The sequence below is a fragment of the Polyodon spathula genome, chromosome 12, assembly GCF_017654505.1.
Source record: "Polyodon spathula isolate WHYD16114869_AA chromosome 12, ASM1765450v1, whole genome shotgun sequence".
NCBI lineage: Eukaryota > Metazoa > Chordata > Actinopteri > Acipenseriformes > Polyodontidae > Polyodon > Polyodon spathula.
The window spans coordinates 20,327,149-20,346,927 of record NC_054545.1 but is presented as its reverse complement, the minus strand read 5'-3'; the positions used below and the strand labels follow the sequence as shown (position 1 = coordinate 20,346,927).

Sequence of the window (19,779 nt, the reverse complement as noted above, 5' to 3'; positions counted from 1 at the left end):
AACACTGACCAATAAGTTTGGGTTTTCATTTATAAAATAAATAAAACCATACGGTTGAATCCACTCGCTTGCAATGAGTGTTTGTGTTGGTGAACAAGAGACTGGATTCTTTAACAAGATCTTAGTCCCCCTCAACATAGCCTATCTGTCGATCATTTTGTTTGTAGTCAAAGCAAATAAAAATATGTATTAACGCAAGTGATACAAATAGCTATGAATAAATATACAGGGGCAGTCAAAAGTTTACATACCCAATGGAAATTTATAATTACAAAAGCCAGGGAAAACCCTGGTCACTCTCTTACCCTCAGCATCCAACATCTTGGGTATGTCCAGGTACTTCTCAGCAACATCAAAGGCCGTGTTCAGGTTGGTCATGGGGTCATCCTGGAGAGAGAGGGGGGGGGTCAAAGGTCATTAAAATATGCAACAAATATCGAGCAGAGATCACAGCAACACTGCCCAGGCCTGCGTTCAACTATGTTATCTTTTATTTTTTTCATTGACGTTTTTCTTGGAATTTGAAAAACAACTAGGTATGAGTGTGGAATATCAGTTATCTTTACCAAAGCACTGATTCAATATCCTTGTTCTATTGCATTGATTCAATACCCTTGTCCTATTGCATTGATTCAATACCCTTGTTCTATTGCATTTCTGGGTTTCATTCACTACATTCTGCTGACTTTTCCAAATTTTAAAAACGCCCCTGCGGTCTCAAAACATATCTTGCCTCCAAGTACAGTGTTACCATTACCCTGTCCTCCTGAAACACGCAATAGTTCTATGTAATATTTCTTATATCCACTAGGGGCAGAGTGTTGCAGTGGGACAGGTTAACAGTTACACTTACCAGAAGATCTTAGAGAGAAGGCATATTTGCGAGTTATATCTCCAGGGTTTTACTACGTGCTCTACAAGGCCATGCTTTAGCACACTATATTAACAACCGCTATTCTTCTGATACAGAACAGCTTATTTCAACGGGTAACTGTTTACAGCTAGCTTACTGTTAACAAGTAACATGGTTTATTTTTTGTTCATGGTTAGTTCAACAGTTAATAAAACAAAAAAGTGCCCCTAAAATACAGTTCTAGAGGTGAAAGACAATTTACAAAGGCACAGTACCGGAGACTCTCCAACAGCTTCATCCTGCCTCCTCCAGTCCTGCTGCCTCTCAAGCAGATACCTTCATCCTGCCTCCCCCAGTCCTGCTGCCTCTCAAGCAGACACCTTCATCCTGCCTCCCCCAGTCCTGCTGCCTCTCAAGCAGATACCTTCATCCTGCCTCCCCCAGTCCTGCTGCCTCTCAAGCAGATACCTTCATCCTGCCTCCCCCAGTCCTGCTGCCTCTCAAGCAGATACCTTCATCCTGTCTCCCCCAGTCCTGATGCCTCTCAAGCAGATACCTTCATCTTGCCTCCCCCAGTCCTGCTACCTCTCAAGCAGACCTTCACCTTGCCTCTCAAGCAGATACCTTCATCCTGCCTCCCCCAGTCCTGCTGCCTCTCAAGCAGATACCTTCATCCTGCCTCCCCCAGTCCTGCTGCCTCTCAAGCAGATACCTTCATCCTGCCTCCCCCAGTCCTGCTGCCTCTCAAGCAGATACCTTCATCCTGCCTCCCCCAGTCCTGCTGCCTCTCAAGCAGATACCTTCATCCTGTCTCCCCCATGCCTCTCAAGCAGATACCTTCATCCTCCTCCCCCAGTCCTGCTACCTCTCAAGCAGATACCTTCATCCTGCCTCCCCCAGTCCTGCTGCCTCTCAAGCAGATTCCTTCATGGGCTGCCACTTAATATATTGTAGTACGTATTTAGAATATTGCAAAAGGTTAGGGCTGCATTAGCCCATGTTAAAACCTCCCATCTACAGGAACACAGCATGGTACACATAACCAGAAGTTGTTTTTAACCCTCATATTCGTCAATATGAAATGCAATGTCATTCCTGTGCTCGTCCTGCTCAGCATCACACTTTCACACCTCTCAAAGAGACGGTGCATTGTCTGTGTGCGTTTCACAACTGAAATGGAAAAGGCTACAGAGGTGCAGTTATCTTTCACCAACTGAAAAAATAAAACAGCTGAAAACTGCTGATCTTATTAATTCTCAGTTAAGGTCAGGTATCAAGGACAGACACTGTTAGAGGGGTCAGGTATCAAGGACAGGCACTGCTAGAGAGGCTCAGATTGCAATCTGCCCAAGCCACTCCTTCTGCCAGTTTAAGACAGCAACTTGATACAATGAAGCAAAAATATAGTTTGGCGTTGAGAATCGTGAGGAGGGACAATGACCCTGGCTAATGTGAACTCTGATGTGCCGAGTCCCACACTTCAGGTGGAGTTGACAGTTGAAAGGTGACAATATCATATGATTCTAAATCACAGGAAGCAAAAAATGGCACAGGCCTGAAAGGAAGATGCTAGCCAAATTGCACTTTAAAATAACTATTTGCTCTAACATGTGAGGCATACATACATAGAATGGAAGAGCAGGACTGGGGAGAGCTCTAGAATGATTCTTACATAGAATCCCTTTAATACTGCCATTGTTCTTAGCAGTTCTGCTTTCAAGTCAGTAGCTGTTCTGTGTTATATTTGCCCATTCCTTCCCAGCACACCTCTATGAAAGATGCTGCTTTTCCCTGTGGATTCAAATCAGCACACAAACCCATTATTAAACTGTAGTGTCGAGGGAGGGAGGGTCGGCACGCAATGGCCTGTGAGAGCACTTGCATTCAGAGGGAAAGAAACTGAGCAAGCTAGGATAGAGTCATATTAGGACAGGAATGAAATGAAATAAACAACTGTACATTTCCTCTGGATTATTTTTTCTTTAATGAAAACACAGGGTTGTGTCTTTCAAAACTGCATATGAGATATTTGAGCAAGGCATGGAATTATTGAAATCAGCAAGCACCAGTTTAAGAAGCTTTCACCGATCTCATATCCACCTCTACATGGGCAGACAGACACAAGACTCAGGTAAAGCTCTCCAGGTCTGGGTCCTGACCCTTACCTTGCGCAGTTTGCCATAGTCTATGAGTTCTGGGCGGTGTCTGTGAATGAGAGCGCAGAATCCCAGACCATCCTTCCAGCTGGGGGAGAGAGAGAGAGGATTTAAAGACTGGAGACAGCAAGGATTCAGTTTACTGCAAATACAAATCAAGTGCCTGAGACTGGGAAGATGAACATCAAATCAATTCAAGTTTGTGGGAATGTCTTCCCTAAAGAGATAAGAAAATGCCCCATTGAGTGTGCTACACCACACACTTGCATGAACAGGCTGACCCTCAGACATACAGCCCATACACACACACACAAACATCGCTCCACACACAGACAGACACCTCCTCCCCCCACCCCACACACAGTCACACTTGGCTAGCATTAATAAAGCATGCGGTTACTGTAGCTCTTTTACCTTATATGGAAGTTCTGTATGTTGACATTCTTGTATGGCGCAGTCTTTCGCTGGCACCACAGCAGTAGGCCTTCTTTGGCTGAGGTCTCTGGGTGGAGGGGGAAAGAGGACTGGGTGAGACAAGGGGGGCTCCACACCGCTCTTCTCTATTACTAGTGTGCCAATTAATAGTAACATACCACGGCTAGATCAATTAACAGTAATGCATAAAGGTTTAGTTTACATAGCTCTGGAAAAAGACCAGTTTGTTCCCACTAATGGTGGAAAATGTTCCTTTTTTTTTTTCTCAACATGTTCTCTATTCTCATTAAGTCTTTACAAAATGTAGTCCAGTCTCTATTTAGCCAATACCTAATCTATACAGATAAGTGATCTCTCATTCAGAATCACAAAATATAACCCACAATTCTATGTATATCAATGTGGATCTACGACTGTCTTGCATGTGGCAGTGCTACGTGAGTACAGTCAGCCAGAAGAAAAGCCAGCTACAGTTAAATATCTGTTACACAAAACAGTGAACATACATACAGACAGAAAGAGATCTGGTCACAATGTCAGATACCTCAAAAATGTCTAAATCCAATCCAATATATTATTTAGTGCAGTGGACTCCAGGGCTATTCAGTACAATTTAAAAAGGTTAAATAGATATAGTGTAATAATCTTTGTTTTTTTATATAGCGCCTTTCATAGTGGACCACCATTACAAAGTGCTTTACAAGATACGAGACTAGGGTGCGTGAACTATGCATCAGCTGCAGTGTCACTTAAAACAACGTCTCACCCGAAACACGGAGCACAAGGAGGTTAAGTGACTTGCTCAGGGTCACACAGCCTCCTCTTGTGTAGCACAGTGTATGTATAGCTTCATGAATTCAGGAGGATGACTTTCACTATGGACAGAACACAGTAATGAACTGGAGATGTCCATTGGCAGAGAGGTTCTTAATCTGTCACTCTTGTTTAGGTGATATCTCCTATACTGCGCATGTGAATTTCAAACAGGGAGGCTTTTAGTCAATTCAAAAAAGGAGCAAAACGCCATTAGTTATTTTTCAGAAATAAGCCTTTGTAAACAGGGTAGTAAGGTAAAGTTAACCACTATGATTAAATGACAATAGATAATAACAAAAAATAGGTCTTAATTTAATGGTCTGTCATATTAAAAAGTGTACTAAAACAATGTGATTTATGTCTGTAGGTCTGGATAAATATTCAGGACAATATTTAAGTTTCTATATTTTACAATTTTATGGTAACCAATTGAAATCAAAAACTTTGCTACAAATGATTCATGTTCAATGATTAACGTTCAGATAGAAAATGCCTTTAGACTAGCAGTAACTAGATTTCTGGAAATATTTAGCATTTCTTATTCAATATTGAGAACAGCTTCATAACGGAGTAAAAAAATTACATAACTGTAGTTATTATTATTAGCATTACACTTTTAAGCTTGTTAATCGATGAGCCCAGAAAAGACCTACATTTCAACCTAAATCTGTACAGAGTCTGTATGTTTTAATAGCAACACTCTTCAGAGCACGTAGTACTGCGCCTCCACAACTGCAGCATGACCACATGTATGGATCAGAACGACTGCATCATACAGCTTACAACACCGTATTTACAAATGACTTTAAGGACCTTCACTTAAATATCTTTAACTAAAAGCTGTCTTTCTCAATCCATACGAATGACCACTTGAGAAATATTTCACAAAAGAAGCAAAAATAGAGCGCGTGCAGCTCCCATCTGAAAACCGAGCGCGTGCCGGTCCAGAGCGCGTGTCAGGCCTATCTGAAAACCAAGCGCGTGCCAGGCCCATCTTTAAACCAACCGTGTGCCGCTCCCATCTGAAAACAGAGCGTGTGCCAGTCCTATCTGAAAATAGACCGCGTGCCGGTCCAGAGCGTGTGCCAGTCCTATCTGAAAACAGACCGCATGCCGGTCCTATCTGAGCGCTTTCCTGTTGTTGTTCTGAATGCCGGTCCCACGCCCTACTCTATCAGCTCAGCTGGGCCCAAACTACTCCTAAACTGGAAAGGGCCCAAACCTGTGGTATAATGAACAGGCAAATAACTTATGGCATTTAGTAAGTGCCTGGAAAACAAACCTCAGATGGCACCCCTTGCTTGTGCAGTAACTTGTGTTATGGTCTTAAGCAGAGATATTAGAAAGCTGGGGAGAATCAGACCTACCCTCGACGGAGATGTCCTGAATAGCGAAGCGGAGGATGATGGTCCAGATCATTCCTAGGGTCATCTTCGCATTGCCATCCACGATCTCTGTGGACACACAGGCAGGCATTCAGAAAGGGGAGCCCTGTACCTTCTATTGTACTGACCACATCCTCACACTGATGTGCACATGCACAATTCCATCAAAGTGGTCTACAATTCATCAAGATGTGAACAATGAGGAAACACGCTGGGGAAAAAAAAGGAATGCAACATCCTAATAAAGAAAGAGAATATTTTCAGGTAACTTGGTAAAATCAAATGCTGTTTTGATCTGTATTTGTGTTTACAGTGTAAACGTTCCACCCTCTCAGTTCTACATGGATTTATCTGCTACATCCCAACTCACTTTGCATAAAGACAGGCATTCAGCCCCATTCCCCTTTGAGCTCTATCAGAGCCACGCCTGCTTTCACTGCAGCACAGAGAGAACAATTCAGCACAACCGACTGTTAAAGGAGCACAACTCAGAGCTCGGAAAAGAGCGAGATCTCAGATAGAATTTGTCTATCTCAAATTATAAATGATACAGCTGATTACACAATAACTGTATCAGCTATTGAGCTATATACAAAAACTGACTGGGGTAAGATGAATCTACCTGCCCCCCCCCCCCCCCCTCACAAACAAACAAACCTTCACATCTCCCCCTCCACTCTCATATACACACCTTCACCTCTCCTTCTCTCTCCTGCTGTGTGCTGAACTCCTTGTGGTTGGCAAAAAGGTTATACAGGAAGTTTATTTCTCACCTTCAGCCCCGATGGACACCAGTCTCACCCCTTTACTGGCGATGTAGTCCAGGGCCTTGTTCACATTGGAGATCTTGTGAACCCGCATCTTCCCTCGCTCTGGCTTGGCCAGGCGCTCGCCTGGGGGAAGGGGGGGGGGGGAGAGAGAGAGAGAGAAAGCCAGCGCAACATGAAGAAATAATAGCTGACTGAAAAAGATCTGCAACTACAATGGACACCGTCTGTAATGGAGAATTGAGAGAATCATAGAATACAGCGGTGTACCAACTACCGTAACATACCCACTGTCAAGGCATGGGGTCTACATCACCGATAAGGCCACAGGTTAAAGCAATGCAGCAGTGGGAGTGTTGGATGAGTTTGCTAATCGCTGCCAGCGGCTTACCGACTTATACAAGCTTCCTCTCAGACACGCTGAAGGACTTCAGGACAGCCTGTTCTGAACGTGGTGAGAAATACATCTATCGGTTTAAACGGAAGAGAGCCTACATTATTCAGACCAATAAGAGAATGTCTCCTTCCTGCCAAGGGGTTTCCTGCGACATTGGCTTTAGCTACTATGAAAAATTTAGAAGAAAAGAGTCATTTCTGGGTAGAGAAGGAGGCATGCATTTCATACTGTATGGTCAGGTTTGCTCTTCATGTTTTGGAGAGACATTACAATAAGCAGATTAAAGAAATAACAATCAAGCTTCTTCAGGACCTGTTTGGAGGACCTGTCAGGGGGGTGGTTCTCTTTTTTTGCCCATTTAGTCAACACTCAACAAAAAAGACACAAAAAAAGTGAAAACGAATACATTCCTGAGAACTGTTCTGATGTATGTCATCTGCAATCTTTCTGTGTCAAAACTTACATGAAAAAAAAATGCTTTTTCCATTCAATAATCAAAACAAAAACGATGCATGTGCAAGGAAATGGGATTCCCCCTTGTGCTCACTGGTGTTACTTCAGGTAAGTCATTTGTATTGCATATATTGCATATCAAGTATTAATGTGAATGACTTCATAAGAATTTGATTAGCCCTCCTGGTCTCCCTGTAGTTGCTGGTATAGACTCCCTAATCATCTTTATCTAGTTTTGTGGATTTCTTTTGTTAAATCTATTGTCCAATTGTAGCCCTTTTATGTCCAAGATATTGGGGATATGATTAGTATTATTGATTCTCTAAACGTTTCTTCTGATGTTATTTTGGTAACCTGTGATGTTGAATCTCTTTATACTAACGGTCTACAAGCTCATTTCCTCAGAACATTTCCTTAACTAGCGAGATTTGGATATTTTACCTTTGCTTTTCAATCTGATTTTTATGCAAATCTATAATGTTGGATATTTGGAAGAATTATTCATTTAGAATCCCCAGATTAACCACTTCTTAAAACATACAGTGGCTTGGAAAAGATACATTGATGATCTCAAATCCAGTTATGTTGATTACTAAATAGTCCAAATGTGGAGAAAAAATAAAGGTGCAAGTCTTACAATGTCAAAATAATTTTTGGACCCTCCCTCATCTAACTTTTAGATGAGGGCGTAACTTAAGAGATACCCTAGTTAGGGCAGATTTAACCCCTTGCATCAAAACAGACACTTCTGGGCCCCCATATCAAATGTGGCTTAATGCAATGGCACATCAGGTCAAACTTCTTTAAAAATCCACTTAATGGTAAAGCCATTCCTATAAAAGGAGTAATATGTAATAAGACTGGTGTAATCTATATGATATCTTGTCCATGTCGTAAAGCATACATTTGCAAAACTACACGCTCCCTTAAATACAGAATTGCTGAACATCGCAGGGCGATTAGATGTCAAAACACAGTTCATCCCATAGCTGCTCAATCTGAGGCTCAACATCCTGTCTCTCCTCTTCAGTATTTAGGAATTGAAGAAATTAATTTGTCTAGAAGGGGAGGTGATCTGGATAATTTGTTTTTACAAAGCAAACCGTTTTGGATTGCTTTTTTGAAAACACTAATCCCCCCCATGATATGAATGTGGAATTTGATTCTTGTGAAATAACTGTATAAATGTCTGTTACTCGATTTAAAATAGTCTTCTTTACACTCTAATAGAACTGAACTATGTAACTTAATCATTGGCAATTGACTATTAATCTAAAAATGTTTTATGATTACACAGGATTTGCATTTTGTTGTCCGAGTAATGTGCCTCCTTAATTGTGTATTTCTTTTTATAATATTTCTATATTAACTGTACAGCAACTATATGGTAATTGATAAGTGCTTCTTGCATATGATTGTATAAATTAGTTTACTTCTCAATTTAAAATTTATTTTGTTAAACTGTTAGAACAATTTAACTATGTAACTCTAAATCGGTAATTGACCTTGTTAATCTTCCTTGACTGATCTTATAGTAATTATTGAATTTTCACATGAATGAAATGACTCACCTGTGATTGACTACTTGAAACCTTTAAAATATACCTGTTTTGTACAAACTTTTACCCTGATGAAGACACTCCGGTGTCGAAATGTCTAAGTTTCTTTTAATTAATTATTTTTGGATTGTGCTTGTGTGGTTATTACCTTTTCTTTTAAATTACTTGTTCTCGTTAACCTGCACCCCACCTACACGATTGGTGTGCGTACCTCCTTTTTTGTTTTCAATGACTTAAACCTGCTCAACAAAACTTCTGTATGCATCTACTGTCCCATTAACCTGCCCTCTCCATTGAATGACGCTTCAACTTGGAGTTTCTTTTACAAAGCCTTATCACTAGAATGTCTCGTTAACGTAGAGGTTTTGTAACTGCAGCCGGCAAACGTTACAGTTGCATACTGCAGGCCATTATCGTTATTAAACTCCAGACATGGGTAAATCTTGGACAGACAGACAGACAAAGACAAGGGGGTGGGGGTACCTGATATGACCTCCAGCAGCAGCATGAGTTTGAGGCCATCCCTGAAGTCCTCCTCAATGTTCTCAATCTGAGTCCCAGCTTTCCTCAGGTGAGAGTTACACCAGGCTGTGAACGTCTGCAACACAAGCACACAACCACTGCTATCAGACAGGCTGCAACACAGGCATACAACCACTGCTGTCAGACAGGCTGCAACACAGGCAACACAGGCACACAACCACTGCTATCAGACAGGCTGCAACACACGGGGGGCCGGGCGGCGGACGGCGCTCAGTTTAAAAAACTAGAATTACTAGTGTCAGCGTATATATTTTGTATGTTTCAAACATATTCTAACAGAGCACTTCTCTTACACCGTATCAGTAGGTATTCTGTACATATTTTACTGAAGAACTACAACCGCTTCAGATCAGAGTTAAGTGTAAAACACACTAAAAATAAGTTGTAGGGGTGTTAAGTTTAAATGTGTTCTCGCATTAGTGTAGTTTACATATTTTAGTACATTCTGTATTTCTTAAAAGAGCGAGTGCTTTTACTGGTCTGTCACGGTAATCCCCCTCCCCCCGATCTAGGCTGTGTTAAATATATCGACATCAGACAACTAGACCTGAAGAGCAGCTACTGAATCAGCGGAAACATCCAACACAGACTTTTATAGAAAAAAAAAAAAAAAAAAAAAAAGTAGATTGAGGACAGTAAGTGCAGTGGAACCACTCAGAATGACTGTAAGGGAGCAGCAACATAGAGAAGATAAACAGCTGCTGACCTCTAATAAATAGGGAGACTGTCTGAGCCAAGCTAAGTTTGATCACAGCATTTCTGAATGTTAGTTTAACTTTTTCATAAACTGGTCTTTGGACTCTTCATTGTGAATTTGGCACAAACTGGAAGCGTGGGAAGTGGAAACAGTTCCCCATATCTGTATATGTTGAAGCCCCAGCAGCTTGTGCTGAAGTGTGTGCTTGACAAGCTTCACCACACTGGTCTAATGCGCTGCTCTGGCTATACATAAAAGTGAAAGTGTCACATTCTGTATCTCTGTGGCCAGGAATAGAAATTCCCTGCAAGGCAGTTAAACTATTTTTGGCTGTGTATTTTTTTAAAATATGTTTTTTTTTTCCCCTGGAACTGTCAGCATCCCTTCTCTCCCCTCCCCTCTTTTCCGACTCTGTCCCAGACCACAGACCCAGATCTCTGTGGACTGGGCTAATCCAAATCAATCCACCTCCACCTTTTTTTTTTTTTTTATATTTAATTGTGCCCAAATATTTTACCCACCATTTGCTCACCAACTTGTAATGTCCAATAATCTTTCCCTTCACCCCATCAATTCCCCCACACAGCTCAGGAGAAATGAAGGTTCAGTGGGTGTCCTCAGATCCCATGATCAATCCAGCTTTCTCTTTTACACCCAGGAACTCGAGAGCAGATGTCAGCGAACTACCGACCTCTGGAGGACAAAGGCCAGCCCTGCAGGTGTCCGCCTTTGAACTCACTGGGCATCTGGCTAGCAGGGTTCGCTGTAGTTTTTTGAAGAGAAACAGTCGCTGCTGGTTTTGCCTTCCAAACCCACGCAGCCAGGACACGAACCTGCACTGTATGACTCGCCCTGCACACCACGTGGCTGCGATTTGACCAGATCGGCCCCTTAGTTTCAGACCTACAAGGGCTTAGACCAGCACAAGTAACGTTTCAAATATGTTGTTTGTTTAGGAAGCATGAATAGGTTTTACAGAGACAAGACTATTATATTGACAGGCTACAAGCTGCTATCCCTACCTTGACCAGCAGTGGGCTGTGAAAACAACTTAAAGATAGAATTTTTGGTTTTCAATAGGGATGGTATAAAATTTGCACTGTATGATAACCATTAAAAAAATACTGTGAACCTTAATATCACGGTATACATTACATCATGCAAGTTATAAAATAAAGACTTAAAAAATTAAGACTAATGTAATTCACAAAAATAAAACCTACAAATCACACTTCCTTTCATGAAATGATTTAAACATTTGGTATTTAGTATTTTACTATGCCAAACAACTTGGTACATTTCTTTTTTATAAAGACAAAATCACAATCAATAAATAAATAAATAAATAAAATAAAAACTGAAGCTGTACACTCAATGTTTTACTACAGCAGTATTAAGATCTATGATTTGCTCAAAATGACGTGGCGATGTAGTTTGTTAAAACACTTTAACATATAAAATGAAATCAATAAATAGCTGATGGTAAATAGAATTGGGAAATGATCGGTCTTATTGCTTAAAACACAAACATGTACCCCAGGTTATTATTTAAGAGCAGAGACTATCTGTTTATTTTTTCAACCAGTTAAATAGGTCACTGTATATCAGTGTGCAAGTCACCCAGTGAAATAGACAGGGCACTGTATATCAGTGTGCGACTCACCCAGTGAAATAGACAGGGGTCACTGTATATCAGTGCGCGAGTCACCCAGTGAAATAGACAGAGGTCACTGTATATCAGTGCGTGAGTCACCCAGTGAAATCGACAGGGCACTGTATATCAGTGCTATATGTTGGCTGTGCGAGTCACCCAGTGAAATACACGGGGCACTGTATATCTGTGCTATATGCTGGTCTGATAAATGGTAGCAACTAGTTCTACATGGTTACCACATAAGGCCAGAAGAATTCAGAAAAAAAATATTTAGTGAAAAATGTAATACAATAGGTGTGTAAATATCTGAAGGAAACCATGGCGTTTCTTTATCTTTGTGCAGTGACTGCCCCCCCTCTCAGTTTCAAGATCAACTTGACTCCCAAAACACTTCCTGCTGCACTGCCAGCTCCTCTCAAATTGTCCAGCGTCCAAGGGCTGCCCCTCACCCTCCCTCCATATCACACTGGGAAGATCTCTCCTCCCCTTCCACATCACACACACTGGGAAGATCTCTCCTCCCCTTCCACATCACACACACACACTGGGAAGATCTCTCCTCCCCTTCCACATCACACACACACACTGGGAAGATCTCTCCTCCCCTTCCACATCACACACTGGTAAGACGGCAGCCAGATATCTGACGCAGGAAAGCAGGTTTCAGGAGCCAGGCCAATTTTATACTATATTACAGCTTTGAAACTGGGCCCAAACACTGTTTTACAACTTTCAAATGTGCATCTTTCTGAAGCCCACAGTCACAGCACTATCCCAGGACTACTTTTCTTTATGAAGCCCACAGTCACAGCACTATCCCAGGACTACTTCTCTTTATGAAGCCCACAGTCGCAACATTGCCCCAGACTACTTCTACATTTTATTTAAAGTACTTGCACTATAGCGTAATGTCAATATCTAAGAAAATAAGTAAGAAAGTTTACCAAATGAGGAGGAGGCCATTTGGCCCATCTTGCTTGTTCTGTTGTTAGTAGCTTATTGATCTCAGAATCAAGCAGCTTCATGAAGGACCCCAGGGTGTCAGTTTCAACATTACTGGGAAGTTGGTTCCAACTCCCACAATACTTTGTGTAAAAAAGTGCCTCCTATTTTCTGTTCTGAATGCCCCTTTATCTAATCTCCATTTGTGACTAGTGTTCCATGGTATATCGATACTTACCATACATTACGATACCAAAATCCTACAATATTTAATAAAATCAGGGGGGCTTTTCAAAACTGGTACTGTGTAGTTTTTTTTTTTTTTGTTTTTTTTTATCTTTTAAAACAAAACTAGCTGTGTGTTTTAAAAACAATATGAACTAAGCTTACTCATTTCCAATTTTTCCCTGCGCTTTCTGAGAAAATTAAATTACTGCAGCCGTCACAGCAAATGTCGGAGAGAGAAGCTTGATGTGGAACTATTTGGGATTTCAGCCAGATAAGAGCAATCTGGCTGAACGCGGACAGTCAAAATGTCAAAAGTGTTTTAAAAAGAAGTAAAAAACAAAAAGGAGGAAACACCACCAACATACTGAAACGTCTTTCAAATTACCACCCCGATCTCTTTGCTGAAGCTTATTGTGGCTGTGGTTTCTTCTGTTCTTTTAGTTTAAGTGAATCCCAGTGCACATTATTTATAAAAAAAAGTCAAAGACAATACATAACAGGAATGTGCTAGAAGCTGATCAAAACAGAGTTCATTGATGCTTGTTTATTTCATCATTACAGTGCATTTGCTAGAAAGTGCAAAAATATAAAGTTTGCCGACATGTCATTAAAACTCTACCGCATGTCAAATGTTAGCAATGTTTTTATATTCTTTGGATTTTGTGTTAATTTATTTTATGTGCATGTAATGTGATAGCTGTGAAACTCCTGTGTGTCAAATTGCATGCATGTGCGGTGGAAAGACGAGAATGAATACAGACTTCATTGCCAGAATCTCAGATTTCCGAACACTGCAAGATCAATGTGACGCGTCACCTGCAGAGGAAAGCAGACCTAAAGCTTCCAAACAGAGTTGCCAAGTCCGTTTATAATAAGCGGGACTGGGCTTGTTTTTTGAGAGTCGTGGGTTGGAATTTGCATGAACACCCATACTCTTGTTTTGAAGAACGACGTCGCTATTTTTCTGTCAGAAATCTGGCAACCCTGCCTCCGAGTCACACTGCAAAAGTCTGTCAATGCAGACTCATGCTGAACCTGTAGCAAAGCAATAAAAAGCACTCACAGTTCATTATAGTAGCCATAATGGTTGTCTGGTCTAATTTACTTTCTTTGCAAGATTTCTAACAACCAAAACGAGCATGTTAGTCTGGATCTTGTCATATTGGTTAAACTACACTGTCCCGGTTAAAAAAAAAAAAAAAAAAAATCAATGTGTTTGTGTTGCTGGGGTATGAAACCGCAGCTTCAATACCAGTATTTTACATTAAAGGTTATTCAAAAAAAAAAAGGACCTCTTAGTGTTATTGTACGTTTGCGCATTTTATCTACATTTCTGATAAACTGGGATTTTATTGTGCTAAGCATAGGTGGTTAAAGGGTGCCATGTATTTATTTTGCGCATTATTTTATTTTATTTTATTTATAAAGCGCATTAATAAACAATCCTTTATCTGAAAATAACGAAAATTACTTACTAGTATTTTGTAACACACATTATTATTATGCTAAACTCCTAGCCTTTCAAGATACATTTCTTTCTGTAATATTAGCAAATTAGTTATTTTGAACTGGTGCAAGTATGCAATGATTTTAAAACTCTGATTTCATCTCAGTTGCATTACTTGGATAGTTTTCCTTTGTAGCTTCTATGTTTTAAGCTTAGAAGCAACAGCTGTATATCAAATTAAATGCCACAACATTTCCTTTCATATGGCTAAGGTATCTGGAGGAATATATATATATATATATATATATATATATTTTTTTTTTTTTTTTTAAATAAAACACAACATCGAAGAGTTTTACTGCTGAGAAAAAATGAAACACTCGGGCCGCCATCAGTAAAATTGTAAATAAATGGTTAAATGTTTTCTTTTGTTTTGTGGTATCCATTACTGTACATCCAACCCAATTGAGCATAGGTAAAAGGGCCTCTGTATGGTCAATAACAAATCATGCTTATAAATAGGCCAAGGAATCATGAATTCACTGAAACAGAGACAATACACAAGGCAGAAACCACAGACCTTTAATGGTGATCAGTGGGGCAAGTATGACCACATTATTGTGCATCTTAACTTTGTATTTAATTGAAATTATTTTCTCTCACTTGTAAATTGCTAACCTCCAGTAAAAAGAATCCAATTAAATCAAACTCTCAGAACTAATGACTCGACCCAGATAGAGGACTCGACTCGAACAAATGAGCTTGGTATGTCAAAGATTCTACTTGATTCCCAATTTGTGACTATTACAGCACTGCTTTTTTGGGGGGGTACAGTTTGTATTACAAGGTCCTTCCTTTATGCAATTAAAACACGGAAGCTGTTTCAGTTATACTTTTCATGCAGGCGGATTACAAAGTCACCTAGCCATCTCCCGCTGTGGAGAAATAAACATTCCTCACTGAACTGCAGCCGACATGCCAGGTCTCGCTCATTTGCAGGGAGACTCGCTATTTAAAGGGGAACCACAACCCAATTTATAAATGCCGGAAACACTAGAAATTTATTCTTTAAGCGCTTCAAAATGATAACGTAAAAAAGAACTCTTGTAACTCAAAATTGGGGAACACCACGATATAAAAGTAGACTGTTTATAGTTGAGCGGATACCGTCACGTCACGAAGGCAACATATTGAAGGAAGAGTGTTGTCCACTTAGCGATTCTGCCAGGTCAGACGAAGTAAACGTGGCTTCAGGACTAGAAGTAGCTCAGATTCCAAGTCTGATGCAGTTTCCTCAGACAAGGGAGGATCTTCTAGAATATACCGTTACGAAACCACTTCTCCTATGCTCACTTCATTTTGAAATAAAACTGTTGAACTGGCAGGTGTTCCTGTGGTAATTGCCAGAACATGAAGTCTGCCAGGGATAGTGTGTGTTGCAAGAACTAGAGAAAGTAAAAGGAAAATTTGAAGCAGCACAACCTCCAAACAGTTTATAACACAGCATGCAAATTTCTCAGCCGTGTGTCTCGATCGGGGGGGGGTCTGGACGTGGCTTACCACCAGTACAGACAGCAGTATAGTGTGGATGACTCCAATAAAAGACCAGTATGTAGTATTAAAGTGAATGCAGGAATTGCTAGTAGTTTAACAATATGCTTAATGATTACTGGCATAGGTGCTGATAAAATTAAAAGAGCAGCAACACAATTGGTGTGTGTAATAATATATAAACTATAACACACAGTGCATATATTAAGTATTCACCCCCCAGAAACAACCTGAAATCCTGATGCACTTAAATGGGATTTAGACAACCTACTCACTTTGAAGAAGCAAGATAATGTTTATTGTGAAACAAGTAAACAAAAACAAAACAAAAAAAAAAAAAAAAACTGAAATGTCTTGGTTAGGTGAGTAGTCACCCCCCACCCCGTCAGTACTTGGTAGAACCACCATTTGCAGCAATTACAGCTGCGAGTCTTTTGGGGTAATTTTTTGGTGCAATATTTCACCCATTATTCTTGGCAAAATTGTTCAACATCTGTCAAGTTGGATGCGGATGGTTGGTGGACAGCAATCTTCAAATCTTGCCACAGATTCTCAATCAGATTCTGGGCTTTGACTGGGCCATTTGGCACTGCTACGAGTGGGAGGTGTGTCCTGCTGGCATCCCATTGGCACTGCGGCTGCGAATGGGGGCGTGTCCTGCTGGCACTCCATTGGCAGGCATGGAGCAGTGGGGGCGTGTTCTCCTAGGACGCCCTGACTGTCAGCGAAGATCAGCCCCATGCTCTGGTGAGTGTTGCTGGTCATTATTTGATAAATAACGCTGCTATAAATAAATAACAAATAAATAAAAAATGAGTCAAAAACGGGTCCATTTCTGTCTGCAACAGGACACAGGTCACACTTGCAAAAGAAATGACTCATATAGCAATCAACGTTTTCATTTTCTTTCATAATGCAATCCTAGTTTTTGGAAGTGGAACGCAAAAAAAGGGAAATAAAAAACTAAGTAAATGCTTTTTTCCCCCCATTGTACAACGCCCCATTTTCCATTTTAAAAACTAAATGTTATTACTTGATGAAAGCCTGACTATGGCCACTTTGTTTATTGTGACAACACAAAAATGGCAAGGATTATTTAAATAATGCGTTGTCTATCTTGTTTCTACTTGAAATACACATGAGATTTAACTACTGCACTGCTTTCTTTGTTTTGTAGTTAATTCACAAGGGTAAAGTAAGGACTTTCTTACAACAGGGATATTTTTCAACTTTACTACAGTGCTACATAAAATGGCTTTGATAAAGTGTTTAAAATGAATGAATATCCAAATGAATATTTAAATCTTGACTATCCGAACATGAAAATTCTGTCTCGGCACTATAGTTTATTAACATACAACTGCCTATTGTTTTTCCCTTATTCAGGTCATTTAATTTCATTTAAATTTCATATGTTGATGCACGTGCATCATGACAAGTCATACGTATTGATTGATTCATAGTGTCTGCTGGTTAACTCCATCTTAAAAGAACACTTGGGCTTGCTTCCTGAAGAGTGTTCTCTTAGCCAGACACGACTGGACATAATAAGCTTTTACTGTAACAATACTTCATGTCCCTTACACCAGCTCTCTCGATGTCATCTTGTTTCCTATAATTTTGTTCCTCCAGCTTCCTCACTACAGACCAAATTCCAAACATAGAATAACTGTTGGTTTCAGTTTGTGATTGTTTTTCCATACTGTGTATGTTTTAAATGCCTTTGTTGAACAAGCGGTGAGCAGCTGAAAAGGTAATTCCGTTCACAATGACGCTTTCATTTCCAAAGAGCCTGCCACTGGAAGCAGGTGCTCATTCAAAACCAGCAAGTGTCAATATTTACACAAAAAAGTGTGAGAGTACAGATAAAAAGGACACAGAAACTCACCAGCCATAGCAACCCAAACCAAACCAAACCCCAGACAATGCTCTAGCAACCAAAACCAAACCCCAGACAATGCTCCAGAGCAAAACTGCTGTTTTAGATTAATGTTGTTAACGCACGTTACTCGTCTGTCTAGACCCCCAAGCAGACCGTAATTTATTCCCTGTGGCACTATCTTAATTTACATGAGTGCAACAACGCAATGAGTGCAGTCATTTGAATAGAAAAAGTTAGTTTGAAATGCTAATTCAAAAAGTATTCATACCCTGACAAGGAAATTGAAATTCATATCTAGTTGAGGCACCTTTAACAATAACAACTTATCTGTGAGGACTTCTCTTATGCACAGCCTTCAACTCATACGAAAGATTCTCAAATCGGATTTACATTGGCACTTTGACTAGGCCATTCCACAACCTTCATTTTATTCTTCTTTAATCATTCTGAAGGAAATTTTGATGTGTGCTTTGAATCATTGTCGTGGTGGAGCGTCCAGTTGCGCTTTAAACCAAGTTTTGTAGCGGAGGGTTTCAGATGATTGGCCAATATCTTTTGGTATGCTATGGAATCAAAACATGTACTGGAACTAAAAATTTCCTGTGCCATTAGAGGAAAAACAGGCCCATAGAAGGATATTGCCACCTCCATGCTTTACAGTAGGTACGGTGTTCTTTTCTTAGTACGCCTCAGCAGACTTTCTCCAAACACAATGACCATCAGCGTGACCAAACAGTTTGATTTTTGTTTCATCACTCCACAAAACCTTTGACCAGAACTCTCATCCAGCATTCAAATGCCATTTTGCAAGCTAAGTGATTGTCCTTGTGACGTTTTCCTAAGAGTGGCTTTTTCCTTGGCCTGCGACCATTGAGACCTTCATCATGCGATATTCAATCTCTGATTGACATGGAAACCCCAGTCCCACTTGCAGCCAGTTCACTTTGAATATCTTTGGCAGTCCATCTCTGATTGCTATGCCTCACAATTATTCTACTTGTTCTTGGTGAAAGAACCTTCTTTCTTCCAGACAGAGGGAGCACTGTGACAGTACAATGAGTCCTGTAGTTGATAATAGAAACAATAGTTGAAATTGGGATATTCAAATGCTTGGAAATTTTTCTTGTATCCTTCTCCAGCTTTATGACAAATAACTTTCTTCCTAAGGTCTTCAGATAGCTCTTCACTTTTTTTCCATATTAACTTATTGGTAATGACAGCAATCACCCCATGCCTATCCCTTTTATACTCTAAGAATGTTTGCCTACAATCTAGACTTTGCTAGAATTAGGTTCTGCATTATCATATTGATATTTATAGCACCCTGTAGACAATACTATCATAACATCAAAGGGTGTGGATACTTTTGAATTAGCATTTTTGGAGTTCCGCAAAGAAAAAATGCTGAAAAACAATTGTATTTAACTTTTTCCTCATCCACAAAAGCAAAACTTCTGTTTCAAAAGATTTTTTTCTAAAATTGTTTGTCTTGGCATACATGACTTCCATCCATCGTATATACTGCTGATATGTAAGCGTGACATTTGAGCACAGACAGACAGAGACAGACTGCCAGGTTCCTCCACACAGCACCAGAATACAAGACTCTTAATAGAGAATGGCATTACTAAGTTTTGTCACACCTGGGCACGCGGTTTTCTGGATATGTAAAAATAAAAGTGTGACATACACACGTACCTAAAGACACCTCATTGTATCACCAGATTCTAACTCTCAATAAAAAATGTCCTTACCAAGTTTCGGGTCAACGGATATCAAGTTATTAAACTGTAGGTGTGACCTACATGTGTACAGTGACTCCATGATATCCATTGGTGATATGCAGCCTCGGGGAGGAAGACGACAGTATATGGTATACTTCATATACTGACATTATAGAGGCAGTACGAGATGGTTTACTGCTCTTGCAGGTTTGTATAGGTCAGCAGCCTATTTAATTCAGCAACCTACTAAAGACATCCTCTCTCCCTTGTGAGCTCTGCAGTGCTTTGAA

General features: G+C 40.2%; 1 protein-coding gene and 1 long non-coding RNA gene across 3 annotated transcripts in view; both read right to left on the bottom strand.

Annotated features, from left to right (window-relative positions):
• The window catches only part of actn1 (actinin, alpha 1), a 64,341-nt gene that overhangs the window by 25,092 nt on the left and 19,470 nt on the right, over positions 1 to 19,779 (bottom strand). Inside the window, exons 2-7 of the mRNA XM_041266533.1 lie at positions 9,305 to 9,419; positions 6,419 to 6,538; positions 5,628 to 5,714; positions 3,424 to 3,511; positions 3,019 to 3,097; positions 306 to 387 (exon numbers count right to left, since the gene is read on the bottom strand). Of these exons, the coding sequence (XP_041122467.1) occupies positions 306 to 387; positions 3,019 to 3,097; positions 3,424 to 3,511; positions 5,628 to 5,714; positions 6,419 to 6,538; positions 9,305 to 9,419 (571 nt within the window). The remainder of the gene's footprint in view (positions 1 to 305; positions 388 to 3,018; positions 3,098 to 3,423; positions 3,512 to 5,627; positions 5,715 to 6,418; positions 6,539 to 9,304; positions 9,420 to 19,779) is intronic.
• On the bottom strand, positions 989 to 3,012 carry LOC121324532. 2 transcript variants are annotated; one of them, XR_005951245.1, is made up of 4 exons: positions 1,719 to 3,012; positions 1,478 to 1,638; positions 1,234 to 1,365; positions 989 to 1,189 (listed from the first exon to the last, which is right to left on the bottom strand). It is a non-coding gene; the product is annotated as an uncharacterized LOC121324532 (long non-coding RNA). The 2 variants fall into 2 exon arrangements; XR_005951244.1 differs by having other exon boundaries at positions 1,478 to 1,653; positions 1,734 to 3,012.